Source organism: Ctenopharyngodon idella, chromosome 20 (genome assembly GCF_019924925.1).
Source record: "Ctenopharyngodon idella isolate HZGC_01 chromosome 20, HZGC01, whole genome shotgun sequence".
Taxonomy (NCBI): Eukaryota; Metazoa; Chordata; class Actinopteri; order Cypriniformes; family Xenocyprididae; genus Ctenopharyngodon; species Ctenopharyngodon idella.
In genome coordinates this window covers 977305-998132 of record NC_067239.1, presented here as the reverse complement: position 1 = coordinate 998132, position 20828 = coordinate 977305, and the positions used below count along the sequence as shown (strand labels likewise).

The window sequence follows — 20828 nt, the reverse complement described above, 5'->3', positions numbered from 1 at the left end:
TACATCTGTAATTTCAGGTAAAGGGATTCGTGACAAGCCATCTGCATTTCCATGACTTTCTGCCTTGCAATAAATTATGTGGTAATCATCTGACAAAATTAGAGTCCACCGCTGAATATACGCGGCAGCCATCATTGGGAAGTGCTTATGTTCACCAAACAGGGTCAATAACGGTCTATGATCAGTTATCAAATTGAAGGATCTTCCCCAAAGACACTGACTCCATAAATCACACTCGAAGCTTCTTTCTCAATCTGTGTTGATCATCTTTCTCATCATCGTTTCACAAAAAATACGGATTGGCAAAAACGCAAAGGCGGCGTTTTCAGATTTATCCACTCTGGGACCCGGTTTCAAAAAATAGCGGTTTCACTTTCCGAAAATGCCGGATCCGTGTGGACGAAATGCCTATCCGATACAAAATTTGTGTGTGAAACGTGTCTCCGTGTGGACGGGGCCTTAGTCCTGAGTCTTGTAGACTTTGTAAGACTTTGCAGAGGTTTGTCAGATGCTCTTGCTCATCCTGACCCATGATCAACAAATCATCCAAATAAACAATCACTCTCAGATCTTTCATGAAATTTTCCATAATCTGTTGAAAAATGGAAGGGGCTGAACTGATGCCAAAAGCTAGACGATTATACACATATAATCCCTTGTGTGTGTTTGTTGTATATCTAGTAAGATCTGTTGAAATGCCTGAGCCAAGTCAGTCATGCAAAACAACTTCCCTCCACTCAGAGTGGCTAAAACTTCCTCAATTCGTGGCAAGAGCTACACTTCAGTATTAGCAGCTTGATTAACAGTGACCTTGTAGTCTCCGCATAAGCGAATCATTCACTAACTCATTCACTTGATCCTCATGTTGCACAGCAGCTGTGAATTGACATAATACTGCAATGCATTCACTGGTGTAGGTCTTTAACTTTACTCTAACTCCCTCCAGTGGCAAATGGGCGAATGACTGTTTATACACTTGTTACGAAATTATGCTTACAGCTGCTCCTGTATCAATTTCCATCAATAAATCTTGCTGATTCACAGTAAAATTCACTCAGAATGGCTGTTTCTCAGTATCACTTAACAGGGAGAACATTTCCAACTCTGGTTCTTCAGCATACATATAGGCTGTAACTTTGTGCTTGTTCTGTTGTTCAGCAGATTTATTGTTGAGATGTGACTTCCCTTTAACTTTGCATGCTTTCTTTATATGCCCAATCTTTCCACAATTGTGACATTTAGAATTTTTAAAATAACATTCCTGAGCATTGTGGCTTTTGCCTTTACAACGGTAGCATAATTGTCTCTGGTGATGAACAGTCTTTTCATTTATTTTAAGCGATCACATAGAGCCTCATCCACATAGTTTGAGTTCAGCAACATACTGGGACACAGTTTCATGGGGCTTTTGAACACAGCGCTGAAATTGGAAATGTTCAGCTATTATCAACGGCTTTGGTTCAAAATGGGCCTTAAGAATATTCACAATATCTTCAAATGTTTTATCCTTTGGCTTTGCGGGCTGAACCAGATTCCATAGTAATCCATACATGGATGCTCCCACAGCACTAAACAAAGTCACTATTTGTTTCCTATCATCCACGTCATTTGCAATCATGAACAGTTCCACTTGTTGAATACACGCAGACCAGGATTCATTTTCTGGTTTATACTCATCTAGTCTTCCAACTTGCGCCACGTTCTCTCACGTACTTTATCCTCGTCGCCAGTTTATGTTGTGTATTAACGAGGCAAACAACCAACAAATGCCATTAAGCATGCTTTACTGATGCTCAGGTTCTGTAACGGAGGGAGCGGGACAATGGAGTTGGAGATCCACGTGCAGGCTTTAATAAACAGAATGAGTGTAGTCGTACAGGCAGAGGGTCAAACACCAGCAAACAGATACAGGAAGGCTAGGCAAAAGAGTAATCCAAACACAGGCAAAGGTCAAGACAGGCAGCAAACATTCATCAAACAAGGAAACAGTCCAGAGTCAAACCACAGGCAAGGTTAGACAAGGACAAGGAAGACAAGGACAAGGAAGACAAGGACAAGGAAGACAAGGACAAGGACAAGGAAGACAAGGACAAGGAAGACAAGGACAAGGAAGACAAGGTAGAATACAAGGCAAAATAAACACTCAGCACTGTGTGAGTGCAGCTTATAAAGGGTCAATGATGGGAAACAGGTGTGAGTGCATGATTGGTTCCTAGGTGGGGAATTGTGGGAAATGGAGTCCATATAATGAAAAGAGCACAGACCCAGGGCACATGTAACAGGTTCACATCATACATATGTTGTGCACACCACATCACATGACCTAAATCCTAGTTCCCTTTCAAAGGCTACACTCTAAGCTGCGCTTAATACAGCGCTGTGGGAACGTCTTTAGTCGTGACCAGCTGTGAATATATGTGTAAAACAACGTCAATGAAATTGACCCATATTTATAGCCTTGCGTGACGTCATTGGAATGCGTCGTAAGCTAGGCTATAATTAGATGTGCCACAGGTGCATCAGCAGGTCTTTTGTCTTCAGAGACCATACTGTGAAGCACCTCTGTTCAAACTCTTTCCTTCCTTCATTACTTTGTTAGGAGTTAGATTTAAAAGGCAGTGCGCAGAACTTTCTCTCCCCTTGTTTCTTTTTTCAACTCTGTCTGACAAGTGAAAAGTGAACACACATATATTTAAGAGAAAGTCATGGCTGAACAAAGCAAACGGTGTGTGTCCCCGTGTTCGCGTTCCATCTCCGAATCGGACACACACCGGTATTGTTTTGTTTGTTTGGGGAAGAGCACGCTGCCCTTGCGTTGTAACAGGGCGAGTGCGAGCATTGTGAATGTCCACAGTTGAAGTGCTTCGCGTTCGCTTTGCTTATTTCAAAGGGGTAGCACCCACAATCTGATTGTGGGGCTCGCGTGGTGATCTGGCTGAGGAGCGAGAGATGGGTTCACGTCGGCCCGCTCGACTATCGTGGGTACAAAGGCAGCGTTTATACGATGTTGCCTCAGATCAGAGAGACGCTCGCATGCTATCTCTCCCCTGGGGGCGCATCATCAGAGGCGTTTCACAGCGAGTCAGGCTGGTACTGCACCGTACACAATGGCTGTGTTACAGGCATATCAGACTGATCTATGAAAGATTTAAGCACAGCCTTTCATTCAGACCGTGTTTACTTGTCTGGTAATTGGCTGCATTTAATTCTGAGGAATTTAATAAGTGAAATGGCCTTATAATATATAAACATATAAATTATAGAATGATATATAATATGTATAAAGCAAAATAAATAGGTCCTCCATGACGTTAACTCGTTCATGGGGAAAACCTTATTTTTCGTGTGTCTTTGTGCCCTCAATGTCAACTTATTCGACTATTGTGGGTGCAAGGGCGTGTGATTTATACAATGATGCTCCAGTTCGAAGAGACGCTTGCGAGCTATTTCTTCTCTGGAGCTCATAGTCACTTAAAGAGACAGCACTCCCCACCAAGCTATGCATAATAACATCCATACTGGTGGGAAGGCATTTCGACCAATGTGTCAGACTGGTACTGCTCTGCACACTATGGCAGTGTTGCAGGTGGACCAGGCTGACCAGCTAAGAAAGGCTGATAATCAGACTGTGGCGAGTTGTGCTTCCCCTCGTAAAAACTGAGGACCGGCTCGTCACGCTCAGCAGCCTCATAATACCTAACGCCCGCCCCTTCTCAATATTTTCACATAAACCCTCCTTCCCCGCCACCTCTGGTGCTTCGGGAGTCAGCGGTTTTCAGTGAAATGTTAGGTGTTGTGTTGTTTCCTGTAACACATCAGGACGTGGAACATCTAACATCCCCTCAAAGGGAAGTATCAAGATTAGTGCCCATTTCAGAGAACTTGGCAGCGTGGAAACTACTGCCAGGGATTTCGGCGTGGGTTCTAAAGACCGTAGAAAAAGGTTACAGAATCCAATTTTTCCGTCGTTCTCCGCGTTTCAACGGCGTGGTCTCCACTACCGTGAAGCTGGGGGCAAGCGACATTACTTCTAAAATCCATGTTTATGGTAAGGGTTCATTCCCTTTCTATGTGGCTCAGACCCCGGTCTGTATTCCTCCACCAGTTAAGGGGTTACCATGTCCTAGCATTACTGCGGTAGCCTCTAATACAAATCGCCGGGGTGGACTGCGTTAGCGACGTCTAGACGGGCTAGTGCAGCGCATTCTGCTCTAGGCTCAGGAGAAGTTCCTGTCCCTCAGGGTGATTTATATCCCCATATATCTGTCCAGACCGACGGGGGAGTAGAAACTCCACCCGAGGTAGTTAAACAAATCTGGTAAAGATTTTATGAAACAGATGGACCTCTTCGCCCCCAACAGGCAGCGCAATGTCTACTCTATTTCTTTTGGAGTCACCCAGCTTCCCCTGGGTCTGGATGTATATGTGGCCCAGAATGCGCCTGTATGCGTTTCCTCCGGTTTCTGTGCTCCCAGGAGTTCTAACCAAATTTCGCCAACAAGGGACTTGCCTCTTACTGATAGCGCCACGTTGGCTGAATGGAATATGGTTCTCGGAGATAATATCTCTACTCGACAGCTCGCCGTTGGCGATACCGAAGAGGAGGGACCTTCTGTCTCAGGTGCAGGGGACAATATCCTGACGGAGATGTGGAAACCTTCATGTTTGGCCCCTGAGGGGAACCAACTGAGGGACACAGGGCTTTCACCTGATGTTACTGAGACCATTAAATGCTAGGGCTCCTTCCACTAGATCAAGTTATGCCAACAAATGGGGTGTCTTTGAAAGATGGTGTACTGTACATAATGCAGATCCAGTAAACTGCCAAATTGCTACAGTTCTGGATTTTCTCCACACTCTGGTTGACGGGGTGCCTTTGGGCAAGCATGTCCTGCTCTCTCGCTTCATTCGAGGAGCCAGGCGGCTTAGGCCTCCTTCTAGAACCAGGATTCCTTCATGGGACCTAGCAATAGTCCTGGAGGGCCTGGTTGAGACCCCCTTTGAACCGTTAGAGTCAGTTTCAGATAAGCTGTTAACTCTAAAAATGTTTTTTCTCATGGCTATAACTTCTCTAAAAAGAACTGGGGATCTGCAGACTCTGTCCATTGTGCCATCCTGCTTAGACTTTGCCCCAGGAATGGTGAAAGCCATTTTGCATCCTCATCCTGACTATCTGCCAAAGGTACCTTTCTCGACCTTGCATCCAGTCACTCTTGAAGACTTCTGCCCTCCGCCGTTCACAACGCCGGAGCAGGAGAGACTTCATAGACTGTGTCCAGTCCGTGCTCTTCAGACCTACGTCCACCGTACTAGCCAGTGTCGTAAGTCAGAGCAACTGTTTGTTTGTCATGGCGGCCATAACAGGGGTGCGGCCGCCACGAAACAGACCATGTCACATTGGGTGAGAGATGCTATTGCCCTTGCCTATGAGGCGTATGGTCACACTTCGCCCACGGGTATCAGGGCTCATTCCACCAGGGGAGTTACCTCTTCTAGAGCTTCGGCAAGGGGCGCTCCCTTGCAACATGTTTGTGATGCGGCAGGCTGGTCCTCACCTCACACATTCATAAGGTTTTATAGATTGGATGTTCATGTTACTCCGGGCTCTCACGTCCTTGAGTCAGCATCGCAAACTAGTGTCTGAGACTCTCTGTGCTTGGTGACACACTTCACAGCCAGGGGGTCCGGACACACAGTGCGGCGCCGTGGGTATTCTCGTTCCCACAGCGCTGTATTAAGCACAGCTTAGAGTGTAGCCTTTGAAAGGGAACGCCCCGGGTTACTTCACTCTAACCCTGTTCCCTGAAAAGGCGGGAACGAGAAGCTGCGCTTCACTGCCGCACTGGGATGCCCCAGGACTGCTCTTCAGACAAAATATCTGCTGATGCACCTGTGGCACATCTAATTATAGCAATGACGTCACGCAAGGCTATAAATATGGGTCAATTTCATTGAAGTTGTTTTACACATTTATTCACAGCTGGTCACGACTAAAGACGTTCCCACAGCGCTGTATTAAGCGCAGCTTCTCGTTCCCGCCTTTTCAGGCAACAGGGTTACAGTGAAGTAACCCGGGGCGCTCCTAGGCATAGGAACCAATGAATGCAACTCATGAGTTAGTGAATAATAATAATAATCACATTATCCCAATACACCACAAGAAACATCAGTGACACGGGTTCAAATCTCAAACAAACAGACTGAGATGTGTGTGTCCTGCAGTTCTAAAACACATTTATTTGTTACACCATATTTTTTATAGTTTTCTGGATAACGAAACTTTATAAGTTCCCAGGATTCCTGTGGCATTTAGGCTAATTATTGGGTTGAAATTGACCATTTAGTTTTGCTTGGGAAAAGCTGGCATAGTAAAACGGAGTAAATCATCTGATCAAGCAAAACATCTGATTCTGTTTGAATTCTTCAATAATTGAATAATGTATATTTAACAATTAATAAACTTCTATGACAAAAATAGCTAGACTTTCTGTGAATTACAATGCAAAAAACCAAAAGCAACAATATCTGCTGAATGGAGAAGGGTTGGCTCATATAATATCTGTTTTATTTCAGTTTTTGTTTTCGCATTTCGGAGAAAAAAATCAATGTTACGGACATGACTGTTCTGAAAGATGAATTTATCTATGTAAACACCTATTAAAAAGCTTTAAAAACTTCAACAGAGAACTCCAGTGGGTATTTAATAGGGCTGCCAGCCACTAAAGATTTTTCTACTTCGTCTAGCCATTTTTCGACTAATTGCCCGTTTATATTAAATTTATACTAATCTGAGCCTTTAATATATAGACTATTCGGCTTAATATATTTCGAGCACAATCACTTGCTTCAGGCTTGCTTCAAAGCACAGACAAAAGTATGATTATGAATGTATCTGGAAAAAAAGATACATTTTAATTATTTATTAATAAACTAGTGTTTTCTGAGTCCGTGTAGGCTGCAAAGATGAAGTTTGCTATGCTGACTTCGCAGTAGTGGACACTTCTTTAGAAAAAAATGCCTTTACAACCTTCATATACAAATGACATAATCAGAGAGTATTTGATTTCGATTTAAATTGGTTTATTTGCAAGCTTTCTGGAGGTAGCTATATTTCTCATGTCTGTAAGGCAAGCATACGCTGAGTTTTGGTTCTGTCATGTTCTGCACTCAAGTTCATGGAGATCGAGACGACAATCCTGATTGTTATTATTGTGAGTTTACAGAAATAACAGTAGACCATTTTTACTTGTATCTGTATGACCAAAAACGATGGAGTATTTTAGATTGTTTCATTATCAGGAAAAAAAGGTAACACTTTAGTATAGGGAACACATATTCACTATTAACTACGACTTTTCCCTTAATAAACTCCTAATTTACTGCTTATTCATAGTTAGTAAGATAATTGTTAAGTTTGGGTATTGGGTAGGATTAAGAGATGTAGAATATAGTCATGTAGAATAAGGCATTAATATGTGCTTTATAAGTACTAATAAACAGCCAATATCCTAGTAATATGCATGATAATAAGCAACTAGTTAAAAGACCCTAAAATAAAGTGTTACCAAAAAAAATGCAAATGATCGCGTGGGCGCCTCCGTGTCATGCAGCGAGTGCATCAATACTCTTCCACACTCCGCACAAACACTTGAATATGGGCCAATAAATTTATCTAGGTTAACGCTAGGCTACTACGACATGTAAATGATTTAATTCTTTCATTATCTATACACTTTAAAAATAGTAGGGTAATGTCTAGAATAGCGATTTAAGTCTGAATTGCTCTTTTGCGACTTATTTTGTTTTTAGTCTCAGATGCTCAGGCTGGGAAAGATCAGTATAGCTTCATGGTGGGGGTGCAGGACAATAGCTGATTTAAAGGTCTGAATCGAGCGTCAGCGAGGGAGACAAAGAGTTGCTGAAAGAGATCCAGCGTGTCGGCGAGAGATGAAATAAAAATCTAATGTTTTTAACTTGTTGCTTGTACTATTATCATTGTGCACTGTTTTAATTGTACACAGCAACGCTATTTGGCAATACAAATATGAAATGTTGCAAGAATAAGATTCTGTATTCCTCATTTTACAGTTTTTTTCAACTGCTTACACACAAAACCCTTGTCACGCAATTTCTGAAATCTGACACTCAAACACTAGAACTACACACCAAATCTGCAAAACCACACACTAATTCTCAGCCCTCGACTCAGTTTTCAATTTCATAAAACACTTTTTGCAAAACACAACACACAATTCTCTATGTTGTCAGGGTTTTGTCTTTGTTTTCATTGAATTGTTTTAAGTTTACTTCTCAGTTTGTTCAGTCTTCCTCATTTCCTCACTGTTCGTCTCCTAGGTTACAGATTTGATTAGAGTCCTCAGTTCAGGTGTGTCTTAATTAGTATCGTTAGCTCTGTTTCCTGTTTATAAACCCTCAGTTTCTGTCTGTTCTTTGTCCAGTCACTGTAATCTCTAGATGTCATTGCACTTCCTGTTTGCCTCTTTTTTGAAGTGTAATTATTTTTTTTTCAACTGCTTACACACATTTTCAAAACTTTGCCTCTTTTTTTCAAAACTTTACACACAAAATGCAAAACGCAGCACTGCATTCAAAATATCACAAGCACATCTCAAAAGCAAACATTTGTCTCATATCGCAAACACGTTTGCCATGACATTCTATTTTTGGATATATCATATACACACAGTTATTCAAAACCTAAAGCTCTTCTTTCATGAGCTCCTGTATATTTCTGTACAAGACTGAAAGTAATTGGCAGAGAAATGTTAAAAAATTCACGGTAAATACGAAAGCAAGATTCAAACCAAACTATTTATTTTTTTAGCAGTTGTGGTTGTGAATACAGTATTACAATATTAAACTTTATCCAATATTACAGTTTTTACGATTGCTCACACACTAAAATTAAAAAAATAACATAGTTACTGAAACTCTACACTCAAGGAGCAAAACCTCAGCCCAGATCTGCACAACTATAAGCACATTCTCAGCCTCACACTTTTTGCAAAACACTACACACATTGTTTTGCACAACATTAAACACACTTCTCTACATTAGACACAGAAATTTAACATAACGCCACTTCTTTGCCATTTCAAGACACTGCTTTCCAAAATACCACCCCTATAAACCAACTGATCAAACATGGCCGTCAGGTCAGCAGACACTTAGGTGCTTAACTGTAAACTCAACAATCAGGTGCAAGTAGTATAAGGCAAAAGGTGAGTTTGTGTGTCTTCAACAAAATGGAAGGCAATGTTGCAGTAAGAGGGAGAGGGAGAAACATCATTAGCCACAGAGCTAACGTGGTGGTAACATCACAATGTCTGTTGCAATCCTGCAGAATGTGGTCCTCCACCAGCATGCCAACTTAGGCCCTTACAACAGACTAGAAAAATCGTCACAGCAGAAGACCAAATGGATGCAAAGCAGATGAGATACATTGTCATATGGGACAATGTATATTTCCACCGATCTGCTCTGGTCCAAAACTGCTTTCATTAGCATCCACAGTTTTCACTCCAATATATCCCACCATACTCTCCCTTCCTTAAATCCATTGAGGAGGGGTTTGTTTTTGGCATGGAAGGTTTACAATCTCCAGCCCTATGTCAGGATATGCCTCATTCAAGAGAAGGCCTGACCTAATTGATGCAGGGTCTGTGCAAGGATGGATTCGCCATTCAAGGAGATTCTTCCCTCGCTGTCTTGAGAGAGAGGACATCACCTGTGATGAAGTGCTATGGCCAGATCCGGCTAGGCCAAGAGATGATGCTTAGGTGTTTTTTCATTTTTTTTCATTTAAAATCACGCTTTTGTTTTGTCTCCACAAATGTTTTTGTTCGTGTATATATGTTGTATTTTCAGTGCAAAATGTAACCTTTGGAAAGTCATGGATGTATTGAATGGTTTTACAATGTGGTGATAAATAAATATTTTCATCAATGTGCAGTACTGATCTTGTGTGCTTTTTTGTTTGTTTGTTTGTTTGTTTTTGTCAATATATTCATGTACTTTACTCTAACAATATCTCTGAAAAAATCAATGACAAGTGTTTAAGATTGAGCACAGCAGTGTGTGAATGAATCAAAGAGAATCTGAATGTATGAATGTCAAAGTTGGGTTTTGCTAAATTGATGTAAAGTTTTGAATGAAGTGTTTCATTTTGCAAAATAACTGAGGTGTTCTGCTACTTGTGTGTGTGGATCTGTGAATTGTGTGTAGTGTTTTGACAAAATGAGCCTTGTTTTTAAAATTGTGCTTAAGCAATCGTAAAAAACTGTAATATCCAAGCAGTGCTGTCAGATTTTGTGGTGTCTTGAGAGGCATATTCTCCAGCCAATGTCATTGTAGTAAATCTGATGGACAAAACTTTTATCCAAGATGATCCAACAACATGTGTTCTGTTTATCTTCCGCATGTGTGCACATGTACACAGACGTACATCTGTCTCGACCACACAGCAAGCCATTTGATAATTGTATGAAATAATCCAGAAAAAAGCACAAACACGGCAGAGATGCCAAGTTCAGCGGCTGGATTTAGCTGAGGTAACAGTCAGCAGACAAACGGCTAGTGGTGACTGCAGCGGCAATCCACTTGTCACTCAAGTGGCCACGCCCTTAATTATGCAGAACTTTAAGGCTTAATATAATTTAAAAAGATGAGTTACAAAAAAATTCACCCCCTCACAGTTGTCATGAAGGGCAAAATTATCTTTGTAGACCAAAACCACAATTTATACCAGGCTATGAACATATTTTTGTCTGCTGTAAAGTTGGGCATTTTAACATGGGGCTTAATGAGATTCTGCTCTCTTTTGGAGCCTGTCCCTAGAGGCCAGTCGATGCATTGCTATTATTTAGTTTTATAAAAAAAACAAAAACAAACAAAAACTTAATAAATAGGCCTATTAAGAAATATTTTAAAAATGAAATACGGGGGTATTAGTAGCCTCCTGCATTAAAGCGCAGTCCATGAAAAAGTAAACAATTTTGACATTTACTGTACCGTTTGAATTCATTACGCGAATGCGTACATTTACTACATGTGGTTATGTATGTGATTTTTAAAAATCTTATTGATAGTATTATTTTAATCTCCACATGACTGCTACTCACGAAAACGAGCTGTGATACGTCCACTCCATAACATGTGAAAATCTATGGTTATAGCACCACTTAGCGGTCAAGAGCAGAAATGAATTTCCCGCTTCAAACCGTGACGGTACCCGCGGCGACAAAAAACACATTCTGGTTGAGTACCATCTGTAGTAAAGCAGTGGACAGTGTTTGTGTGTGTGACTGATTTATTCTTCATTTCATTATATAAATGTGACGACTCTAATATTGTTAGTTAAAGCTATTTGTTTATTTTACATTCATATTACTTTTCATGAAACGTACAGTGTCTCTGTCAGCATTGTGCAAAAAGTGTAAGGTTCATGTGAATTAAAAACAAGTAGTGCTTTGCAGTTTTTGCACGATGCAATTTATAAAATAATAAATGTTTTGCTAGAGTTCTTCAGTCTGTACTGGATTCAGTGTGCGGCCAGAAACCTTCTTGATCGTTTTCAAGAATTCCCTTGGTTTTACACACCTGAAGTAAACGGATTCCTTGTCTATTTGGAGCTCAACAGTTTTTTCTAGTTTGAAGTTCTGGGTGTGAAAAAGCATAATTTAGAACTTAATTTTTTCATTTTCAGAGGAATCATTACCACCACCACCATCATCATCATCATCATCATCATCATCATCATCATCATCATCTGCTGCTTCTTTCTCATCAGTCCAATCTTCACCGTTCACAGGCGTTTCCAGAACTTCTACATCACTGCCGTCTCTGAACACATCATCAGGTGATCTTGTGCTGAAATACAAACATGTGCTGCTGAATTACTAAACATAAAAATATTTTAAACTCTAAAATAAATAATAATATTACATTTAATACATTTTAAATAGATATGTAAATTATATTGTATATGTATATTATAAAATAGCAATAATAACCCAATCATTCTCATTTGCATATTGAGTTGAATCTGCATTTTGGTGTTTCATTATGGAATGGAAAAGCTGCTGAAATAGATAAATAAATAAAAATGTAAAAAAGTAAATAAATAATAAATACATAAATACAAAGAAATTTAAAAAATATATGTATAATTGTATTTTCCCCACATTTATTTATTTATTTTTTAAATTTATACATTTATTTATTCACACTTTTATTTATACACACATTTATTTATATATGTATTTAGTTCCACATTTAATTATTTCCACATTTAATTATTTATACATTTCTTTGTCTATATGGTAATGTATAAATAATGTCAAATAGGTAAATAAATAAATGCGAAAATAATTAAATGTAGATATAAATACACATATAAATACATACATGTGGAAATAAATAGATGTATAACTACATAAATGAAGAAATAAATGTGGAAAAAATACAATTATACACAAGGCAATAAAGGTATACATATACACTTTTTTTTTTTTTTTTTTAAACATTTCTTTGTATATTTATTTATATATTTATTTATTTTAGTTTTTTACATTTATTTCTATATGTATGTATTTATTTATTTATTTATTTCAGCAGCTTTGGCATTCCACAGTGGAAAACGTGTTTATTTAAGTGAAGAATATGCCGTTTTTACATACTTGCTGTTATAAATGGTTCAAAAAGTCTATTTAGGACAAACTATCTGGTACATTCAGTTATACACAAACACAACTGATGCACACGTGTGAGACAAGATCGTTATTTAAACTGAGCATGAATGTACAATGTGAAACCTAGAAACTGGTTTGATTTTCCCCCCATGGGTTAAAAGTTTGACATATTGTATAATTTGTTTAAAAAGCTTGTATTGAAATATTTCACATTCTACCAATGATAAAGATGTGCTAGATGTGAAGTTTTGTGAAGGAGAGACACTGAGAGCCTTTGAGCTGTTTATAATCACTACAATATAGTGGTTTTCAATTTTCATAAAACTGACTGTAAAATATGTATTTTAGGTATGGGAATGGCATATTTTTGATATCTGGGATATGGTCATTAGGCTTCTTTTTGGGATATTTTGATTGGCCATTGGGCTAGTTTTGTTACTCAGACCTGGCAACCCTGAAAATCCAGTATCATGGTCTGATCAATCCTACTCCAAACGTCAAGCTACGCTCATGATCTGATCTGATATTCAGCTCAAAGTGATCAGATTCTCTGATTATTTCTCCTGTGTTTTCAGGCTCTTCTCTGATGGTCCTTCTGGTTCTGGTTCTTCTGGTTCTGATCATCTCTGGACTCTCATTCCTGTTTCTCTGTAAGAAGCATCATTCTTAACTACTTTAGATGCAGAAACTCTCCATTTATACCCAGTTTAAAACAGATTTCTTGATCTGTTTTCCCACTTTCTGTCGCCACCTATAGGCTGCAACGAGACATGAGCAAAATACAGATACTTGATGAAGTGTGAAAACATTTACACAAAACATCAGTGTTGAATTGTGATATACAGTAATGTCATTCATTTAGGATGCTTGTTTTTGACAGGCGGTGATTCGCCATCTCAGACTGGACCAGGAGAACATGAAGTGGTGAGTCCAGATACTGTATTGATTTTTATTCATAATGATATTAATCTCTAATGCCTTCCATCCTGACGATCTTCAGAGCTGTAAATAATTTCTCTGTCTCTCCTCAGGTTTCTTACACTGGTTGTGATTATGAGGAGATTAAAGACACTCACAAACAATTACCCACAAACCCCTCTGTTTTATCTATCTGTGTTTACACTGCAGTTCAGAAAGACACTGGTGACTCTCAGTGCTTCATCACATCTGCTGAGGATCTGAATTACACTGTGGTGAATTGTTTGGTGAATATCAGGAATAATGAGGATTACAGTGAACAGAGCAGAGAATATAAATGAGCTGAACGTTTTTATCACCGTTTCTTTGGCATAAAGTTTGAGTGTTTTTTTTGTTAGTCTTCTTCAGTGATGCTCCTTTGCCTTATATTTTAGGGTCTGTGGAAATGAGAGAGGAACTGGTTTTTGCGTTGAGGAAAAAACAAAATGTTAGCTTGACAAAGTTTCTTCATGAAGTTGTGGATTTTGTGAAACATGATTTCTCAATGTCTGGTAATCGTGTAGGAAGATATGTGTTTGACAAGGTGATGTGGATTGTGAAACTCTACGCTGTGGATGTTGGAGATGATTTTACTCACAGGAACCATGCCTGATTTGACTGGTCAATGTTTTTTAAGAAGTTACGTTTAGAGAGATTTGAATGACAGTGGTGACGAGTCGTTGTACATCACTGAGTGGGACGGCATGACTCCTGACACGAGATGGTGTCAGTCCTTGGTGTGGTCGGGGACCATAGTAAAAAGTTACCAGACGACTGTGTTTATATTTTTTGCTGCAACAACAAGACAAAGCTCCGCGAACGTACATGACCTATTCCTGAGTCTGAGCATCACATGTACTATGACATGAAATTTTTGTTTCAGTGGAAAGATGTTTGTATGCTTGACAACATTTTTATCTGTATTGACAAGATGTTCAGATGGTGTGACATGTATGATCGCTACAGTTCTGTAAAGGTGAATTAGTTTCACCTGAAGAGGGCGTTGCCAACCCTGAAGACTGCCTCTTAAGTCCATCCACATATTACAGGCATTAAAACGGCTGCAGATCGGTACACTCGCTACATTCATTCACCATGTCTCAAGAATCTCCATCTGTCTACTGCTACAGCAACAGCCCTGAGACTGATGACAACACCACTGGAGCTCCAAATACAAACTATTAAACCATAAATTCTGCATGGATCTGGATTATCACAACATGACCTTCCTTACAACGCAAAAAAAGCCTGTGTCATGGAGCGGTTTAAAAGTTAGCATGTGGAAGTATTTAATAGCTACAAACTCAAAACGCTACATCGATGTACTTCAGGACATCACAGATGGACAATGCCAGCTACCACAGAAGTCTCAAGATGAGATCGATTGATGTGAACAAAGAAAATGAATCTGTGGAGTTTCATAATCTATATGGGGCTAGTGGGGGTCACGATGTCAACCCAAAATTAGGGCTGTCACCATTATGAAATCCGTCTGATGATTAATTGTCTGAAAATAATTGAGATTATGCTGATTAGCTGTTAGTTTGTCAGTTTTAAGGCTTTGTCATACCTTTTTTTGTGTGCTTCATTCATTCAATCATTAAATAATTGTGATGAATTTAATCCTTTTAAAGTTATCATTCTGCAGTGTAAGATAACAGTTAACACCTTTAAATAATTCAATTCAGTAAATAACTGAAAAAATCACAACAAACTGGCCAATCACAGAAAAGGTCATAAATATATATATATATAATGTATCTTCATATTAAAATCAATCCATTTCAAGTTATTTAGTTGGCCAATAATGTAATTAATGCAGATGATAAGCATTTTTTCTAAAAAAGACTTAAAAGAATTAAAATTGGCTCTTGAGTGTCTTAATGAATTTAGTATCTGGTTCGATAAATATTAAAAAATGTGAATTTTTGGCATTAAAAGAAAGACTGTGTCAGAATTACATGGCATTCCGATTAAAGACCAGATTTCTTATTTAGGAATTAAGATATGCAAAGACCAAAAAAGAAAGAATTAATCTTAATTATACCCCAACAATTAATACAATTAAAATGAAATTCAACATACAGCTAATGAGAGTTTAATTATCAAAATCTGAAGGGTTATCTAGACTAATTTACACCAAGATGGCCATAGATATTCCAAAATGTATCAATAATGAGATAAATAAATATATATATAATTTTAATTGGAAAAACAAACATCATGTGAATAAAAAACACTTTGTGATTCGCTTAACCAAGGTGGTCTAAATATACTTGATTTTTAAATATCTAATACCCAATACATTATAAGTAAACAATAAGGTCTGAGATTGTATTGTGAATTGCCTACAACCCCTTCAGCTGTGACTTATTCACAATACAGCACACTTCCAGTACCTTATTGCTTTTATAAAAGTTACCACACAATACAAGTATTAACACCAAAAAATGTATATATTAATGTTACTCGAGTTTGCAAGCGTCATTACACTGTAAACTGATGGACATACAGTACCTGAAACAGAAAACTAATAAATACAGTAAATCTATGTTCAGACTGCAGGTAAATGTGGCTCAAATTTTTGTTCTCATATGTGACTCAGATCTGTTTTTGTCATGACTGTGAACGGCACAAAAACATGGAATCTGATCTTTTCGATTACGATTTGTGCCACTTCCATATGTGTTACTGAATCCAGTAGAGCTCAGAGACGTCATTTATAACCCTTGCGTACGCACAAAACATGCCCTGAAAGAGGCGTACGCCACTTCTTAAGTGCAAAATGTGATTTATAAAAACAAACTTGACGGGAAAATTTGTGCACCTGTACGCAAACTCTGACCCATGCGTACGAACATTTTGGAGACACCGATGGTGAGCTGAGGGACTGACAGCAGATGAAGGAAAACCACTTTAAATCTTCATTATGAGTCCTAATCATAAACACAGTGCATGCTCACAAAAACAGTTTAAATACATAAAAGAATGATTTAAACTCTGTTTTACATCTGATATACACATTTACATTAATATTCCACTGTCATTAATGGCGATAAGCACTGAAATTGCATACAGTCATCACGCAGTCGCAGAAGTTAAACAAAAATGATGTGAATTTAGATAGTGGATGTGCTACTTTTGATCACTTTTCCTGTGACACACTGTTTTAATGACAGCGAGGAGCGAGAGGACAATAACTCCTCTTTAAACTAAACTGTAGATAAAATATTTTAGCGAGAACGATGATCAGTGATGCACACTTACTTCGATATTATGACACTGCTGGATTCAGTGGTTGAACAGTTCATTGTCCAGTTTGAAAAGGTTCAATGATAATATCTGACTGTACAACCGCAGCTGCAGGAGGTGTTGATGTCATGTGATCTTCAAATAAATATGAAAAATACTACTGTATTTGAAGGATACAACTTGAAGAAAAGCTTGAAGATTTGCAAGTTTTCCCTTTTAAAACTTTGCCAGTGACACACTGAGACAGACAATTGTATTTACACTGCAGTAAATAAGCAAGCCGATCTGTTTCCACTAAAAACAGCCTATAAACATCCTAAAAGATATGCTCACCTTATCAGCAAAACTGCATGAATTTGATTTATTTGTTTAAAACAATTAAAATACTATTTGACCAGTGGAACTGAATGAATCAACTCTATTCTGAAAACTTTATATGAGAAGTATTTTATACAATTTTGTTTTTATGGATATTTTGATATATTTATTCTAAAACATAAAGAGGATATTGGATGATTTTTATCAATGTAATGTGTATGGCACAAATGGCATTTATAGTCCGTATCCAATATTTTCCAATGTCTCGTACCTTTGACGGTGTTAACCATGGTGTCATGTGGATGGGAATATGCATGGAAATGATATGCTGATGAGGTTATGCATAGTAAAACTAGATGTTATAAGCTCCATATATGGTGATTTTGGGGAGGAGACGGGGTGGAGATGCACATACACACAATCTCCTGCTGACTGGGATTTATAAAGGGATTTTTGCGCAGGTTCTGTACGAAGAATCTAGATTTTGTGCGTATGTACACTTTTAGGATGAAATCTACGGAAAGTTTTATAAATGTGTTTTGCAATGTGACCTCAGTCTGAACAGTCATATTGGAATTAATGTGACTTTTATTACATCACTCGAGATCAACATTCGTCACAATTCTGCGCTCATGGGAGTCACTTCAAAGATTTTACAAAGATTGTTCAAAAACCTACATTTATGAATGAAGAATTTAGCAAATCCGAAAAGGTTAGTGTTGTGTACAATCCTTCTTGAGGACCCCAAATGTAACTTGTTTACAGCTAATGGTGTTCACATGGATGTCGATGCAGGATTTTATTGTGAAACTGAGACCAGAACAGCTTTGAGTAGTTACAGCAAAAAAAGATGCGCTCAGTAGTTTCAATGTATTCTCACAAAATCAATCAAAATCTAATTCTAACCTCAGGAATTCTTTGGACGGATATATGTCATTCATTATTTTAAAATGAAGTTGGAAAAATAAGATAACCCATTCTTATCTCCTTCAACTCCTTCGAATCAAAATCTTTAACACTATAGTGACGTCTGAGCCGATCTGGATGAAGAATATCAATGAAGACACTTCTAATATGCTGATGTTGTTACATTTATGATCTCTAATAGAATAGTTACTAAACATAGGGATGGAAGAGAGAATGTCTCAGAATACCGTGAAACAATCCAATTTCACCTTGTTTTGAGGTATGACATTTACAACTGTGTGAAACTCCTTAGGATGGCATATGAACCCATGTTTTAAACAGAAATCACTGTAATTGAGAATATTACCATAACTGTCCATCATATCCAGTAAAGAAATATGTACAAATGCGAATACCTCGAGCATGATGTCACAGTGCAGCAGGTATGAAAAGCAGCATGTCCAACAAAACATTTTTATCCAGCTAAAAAATGCCTGGCGCTCTTCTGAAAACGGCCAGCTGGTGGCGCTTGAGAGCGCAGTGTTTTTTCAGCTGAGACAATTTGGTTGCTATGATTTGGAATATCCTAGTATCTAATTTTGAAGAATATTACTGAATATAAAAATGCAGTAGTAAAAATGGTGTAGTATTTGTCCCGCCCCTCCTCCACTGTGATTGGACAGTGGGGTAAAAAGTGACAGTGACAAGCGCTGCGTTTTACCAAAAGTTGAACCGTTTTCAACTCTCAGCTATGAAAAACTGGTGGAAAATGTTTCTTTGGTCTGGTCAGCATTGGCTAAAAGCATCTGTGTAATATCTGCCCCGACAAGAAGGAGGCCATGGATTGGTGGACATTAACAGCAGAATAAAGACTTTTAGACTTCAGACAGCAAAAGACTACTTTATGGAAAAGATGTAAGCTGGGCTGGAGTAGCTTGTGCCTCCTGAGAAAAGCGGGCAGCATGGGGCTAGACCGACATCTTTTCCTTATGGACACTCAAAGAGTAGATTTGTCTGGATTGACAACTTTCTATCGCTCAATGATGAAAGCCTGGAAAAATGTAAGTAAATCAAGGAATGTCAAGGATGTTTGAGGCCTTTGGGTAAGAGAAGAACCTCTGTTGCACAATCCTGTTGTGGACTTGGAATTTTTCAGCGTTAATGAGGATTACTTTAAGGAATGCTGGAATTACAAAGACTGGCTGAGAAGCAGGGTGTGAGGTCAATTCACTTGACACCGAGACTGTTGAATGATCTTCTTGAATGCTTATTTAAACATGGTTTGGAAACATCTAATGAAGATATAGATGTCATTTTCCCAGAGTTAAAAATTGCGCCTGTTTTTGATGCTTTTCAAGAAAGGGAAGGGACTTTGCTTACCTTCAGGATTCCTGAGCTAGAACTTTTCAGTGAAACTGGGAAAAAAGCACGGCATGTCACATGTGTCAAAGTCTCACATATGGGACTCAGTGACTTCCTATAAAGTTAGCTGGAGGACATTGTACAGGGATCCCATTGAGAAAAGGTCAGAGGACCCTTCAGTGGAGAATTGTGGTTTAATAGCTACAAACAGACACAGAGCACACCTTGATCCACAGGTAGAGGAGAGTGTCCATTTTGTGGACGAGCAGAAATTGTTTTTCATTTATTTTTATTTTTTTATTTTTTTACTGTGATAGACTTGAAGTTTTGTTATCTCAATTAGAAGAATTGTGTAGAATTTTAGGAGAAGTGAATAAAAAAATAGAAAGCAAATCCACATGATGCTTAATTTTTAGTTTGGGCAGGCCAAAATGGCAATCTGGCTATCAGGCAAAGGTAAACCAAATGGCATGAGCTCAAATGATGAAGTGTCAATTTTAAAGGGTCTAATATTATCAAGATTAAAAGAGGAATATGCTTATTATCAACTGGTTACTGCATCCTCTCTCTCTCAGAGGAAGTGGGCGTCACATTCAGCACTTCATGTTGAACGTGTAACCAGGAAAGAAACACTCAAAACTCATCTGAACACACATCGAGAGCTTCAGAAGAACTGAATCTGCTGACAACAGAGAAGATCATTTATTAAGGGAGAAGAATGAAGATCATCTTGACTTTCACTCTGCTGATGATTCCTGGTAAGAATCTGAACTCAAGTCCTGATCAACAATCACATCAGAAGAAGCAGAACAGAGATTAAATAATGAACAAAAGTCTTTATCTAGAACTAACATGGTCAAATTACCTTTAAAGACGCTTTAAAATGAATCTCACTTCAGTATATATTAGTCATGTATTAAATGCTGGTTTGTTGTAGGTGTCGTGAGCTCCATGAGAGTGACAGGATATTCAGGAGGAGGAGTCATGATCACATGTGGATATGATGAAGGATATACAGCAAATAAAAAGTATTTTTGTAAAGGACAGTGGTCAACATGCACAGATCAAATCAAGACTAAAGAGAAAAATAAATGGGTTCAGAAGGGTAGATTCTCTCTGTATGACGACACAACATCAAGAGTCTTCACTGTGACCATCAGAGATCTGAGTGAACATGATTCTGGGACGTACTACTGTGGAACTGAAAGAGTTGGATCAGATCCCAACACTGAAGTGGATCTGGAGGTTATAACAGGTGAGTAACTGAGACCCTCAAACCTGTGACGATCTCCAGAACATCACGATACTCAACACTGACTGTA

At 38.5% G+C, this 20828-nt stretch overlaps 1 protein-coding gene across 33 annotated transcripts in view; it reads left to right on the top strand.

Moving 5' to 3' along the window:
- Nucleotides 1-20828, top strand: part of LOC127502223 (polymeric immunoglobulin receptor-like) — a 98925-nt gene that overhangs the window by 26013 nt on the left and 52084 nt on the right. For 11 of the 33 annotated variants that reach the window (XM_051874971.1, XM_051874970.1, XM_051874964.1 and 8 more), the window contains exon 5: nt 11727-11781. The exons of 6 other annotated variants lie outside the window; for them this stretch is intronic. In XM_051874971.1, coding sequence (XP_051730931.1) covers nt 11727-11781 — 55 coding nt within the window. Of the gene's footprint in view, nt 1-11726; nt 11782-11810; nt 11880-13286; nt 13362-13591; nt 13636-13742; nt 15292-19585; nt 20265-20443; nt 20762-20828 lie in introns of those variants that run through there. 16 more of the 33 variants (XM_051874992.1, XM_051874999.1, XM_051874987.1 and 13 more) reach the window with 13 other exon arrangements.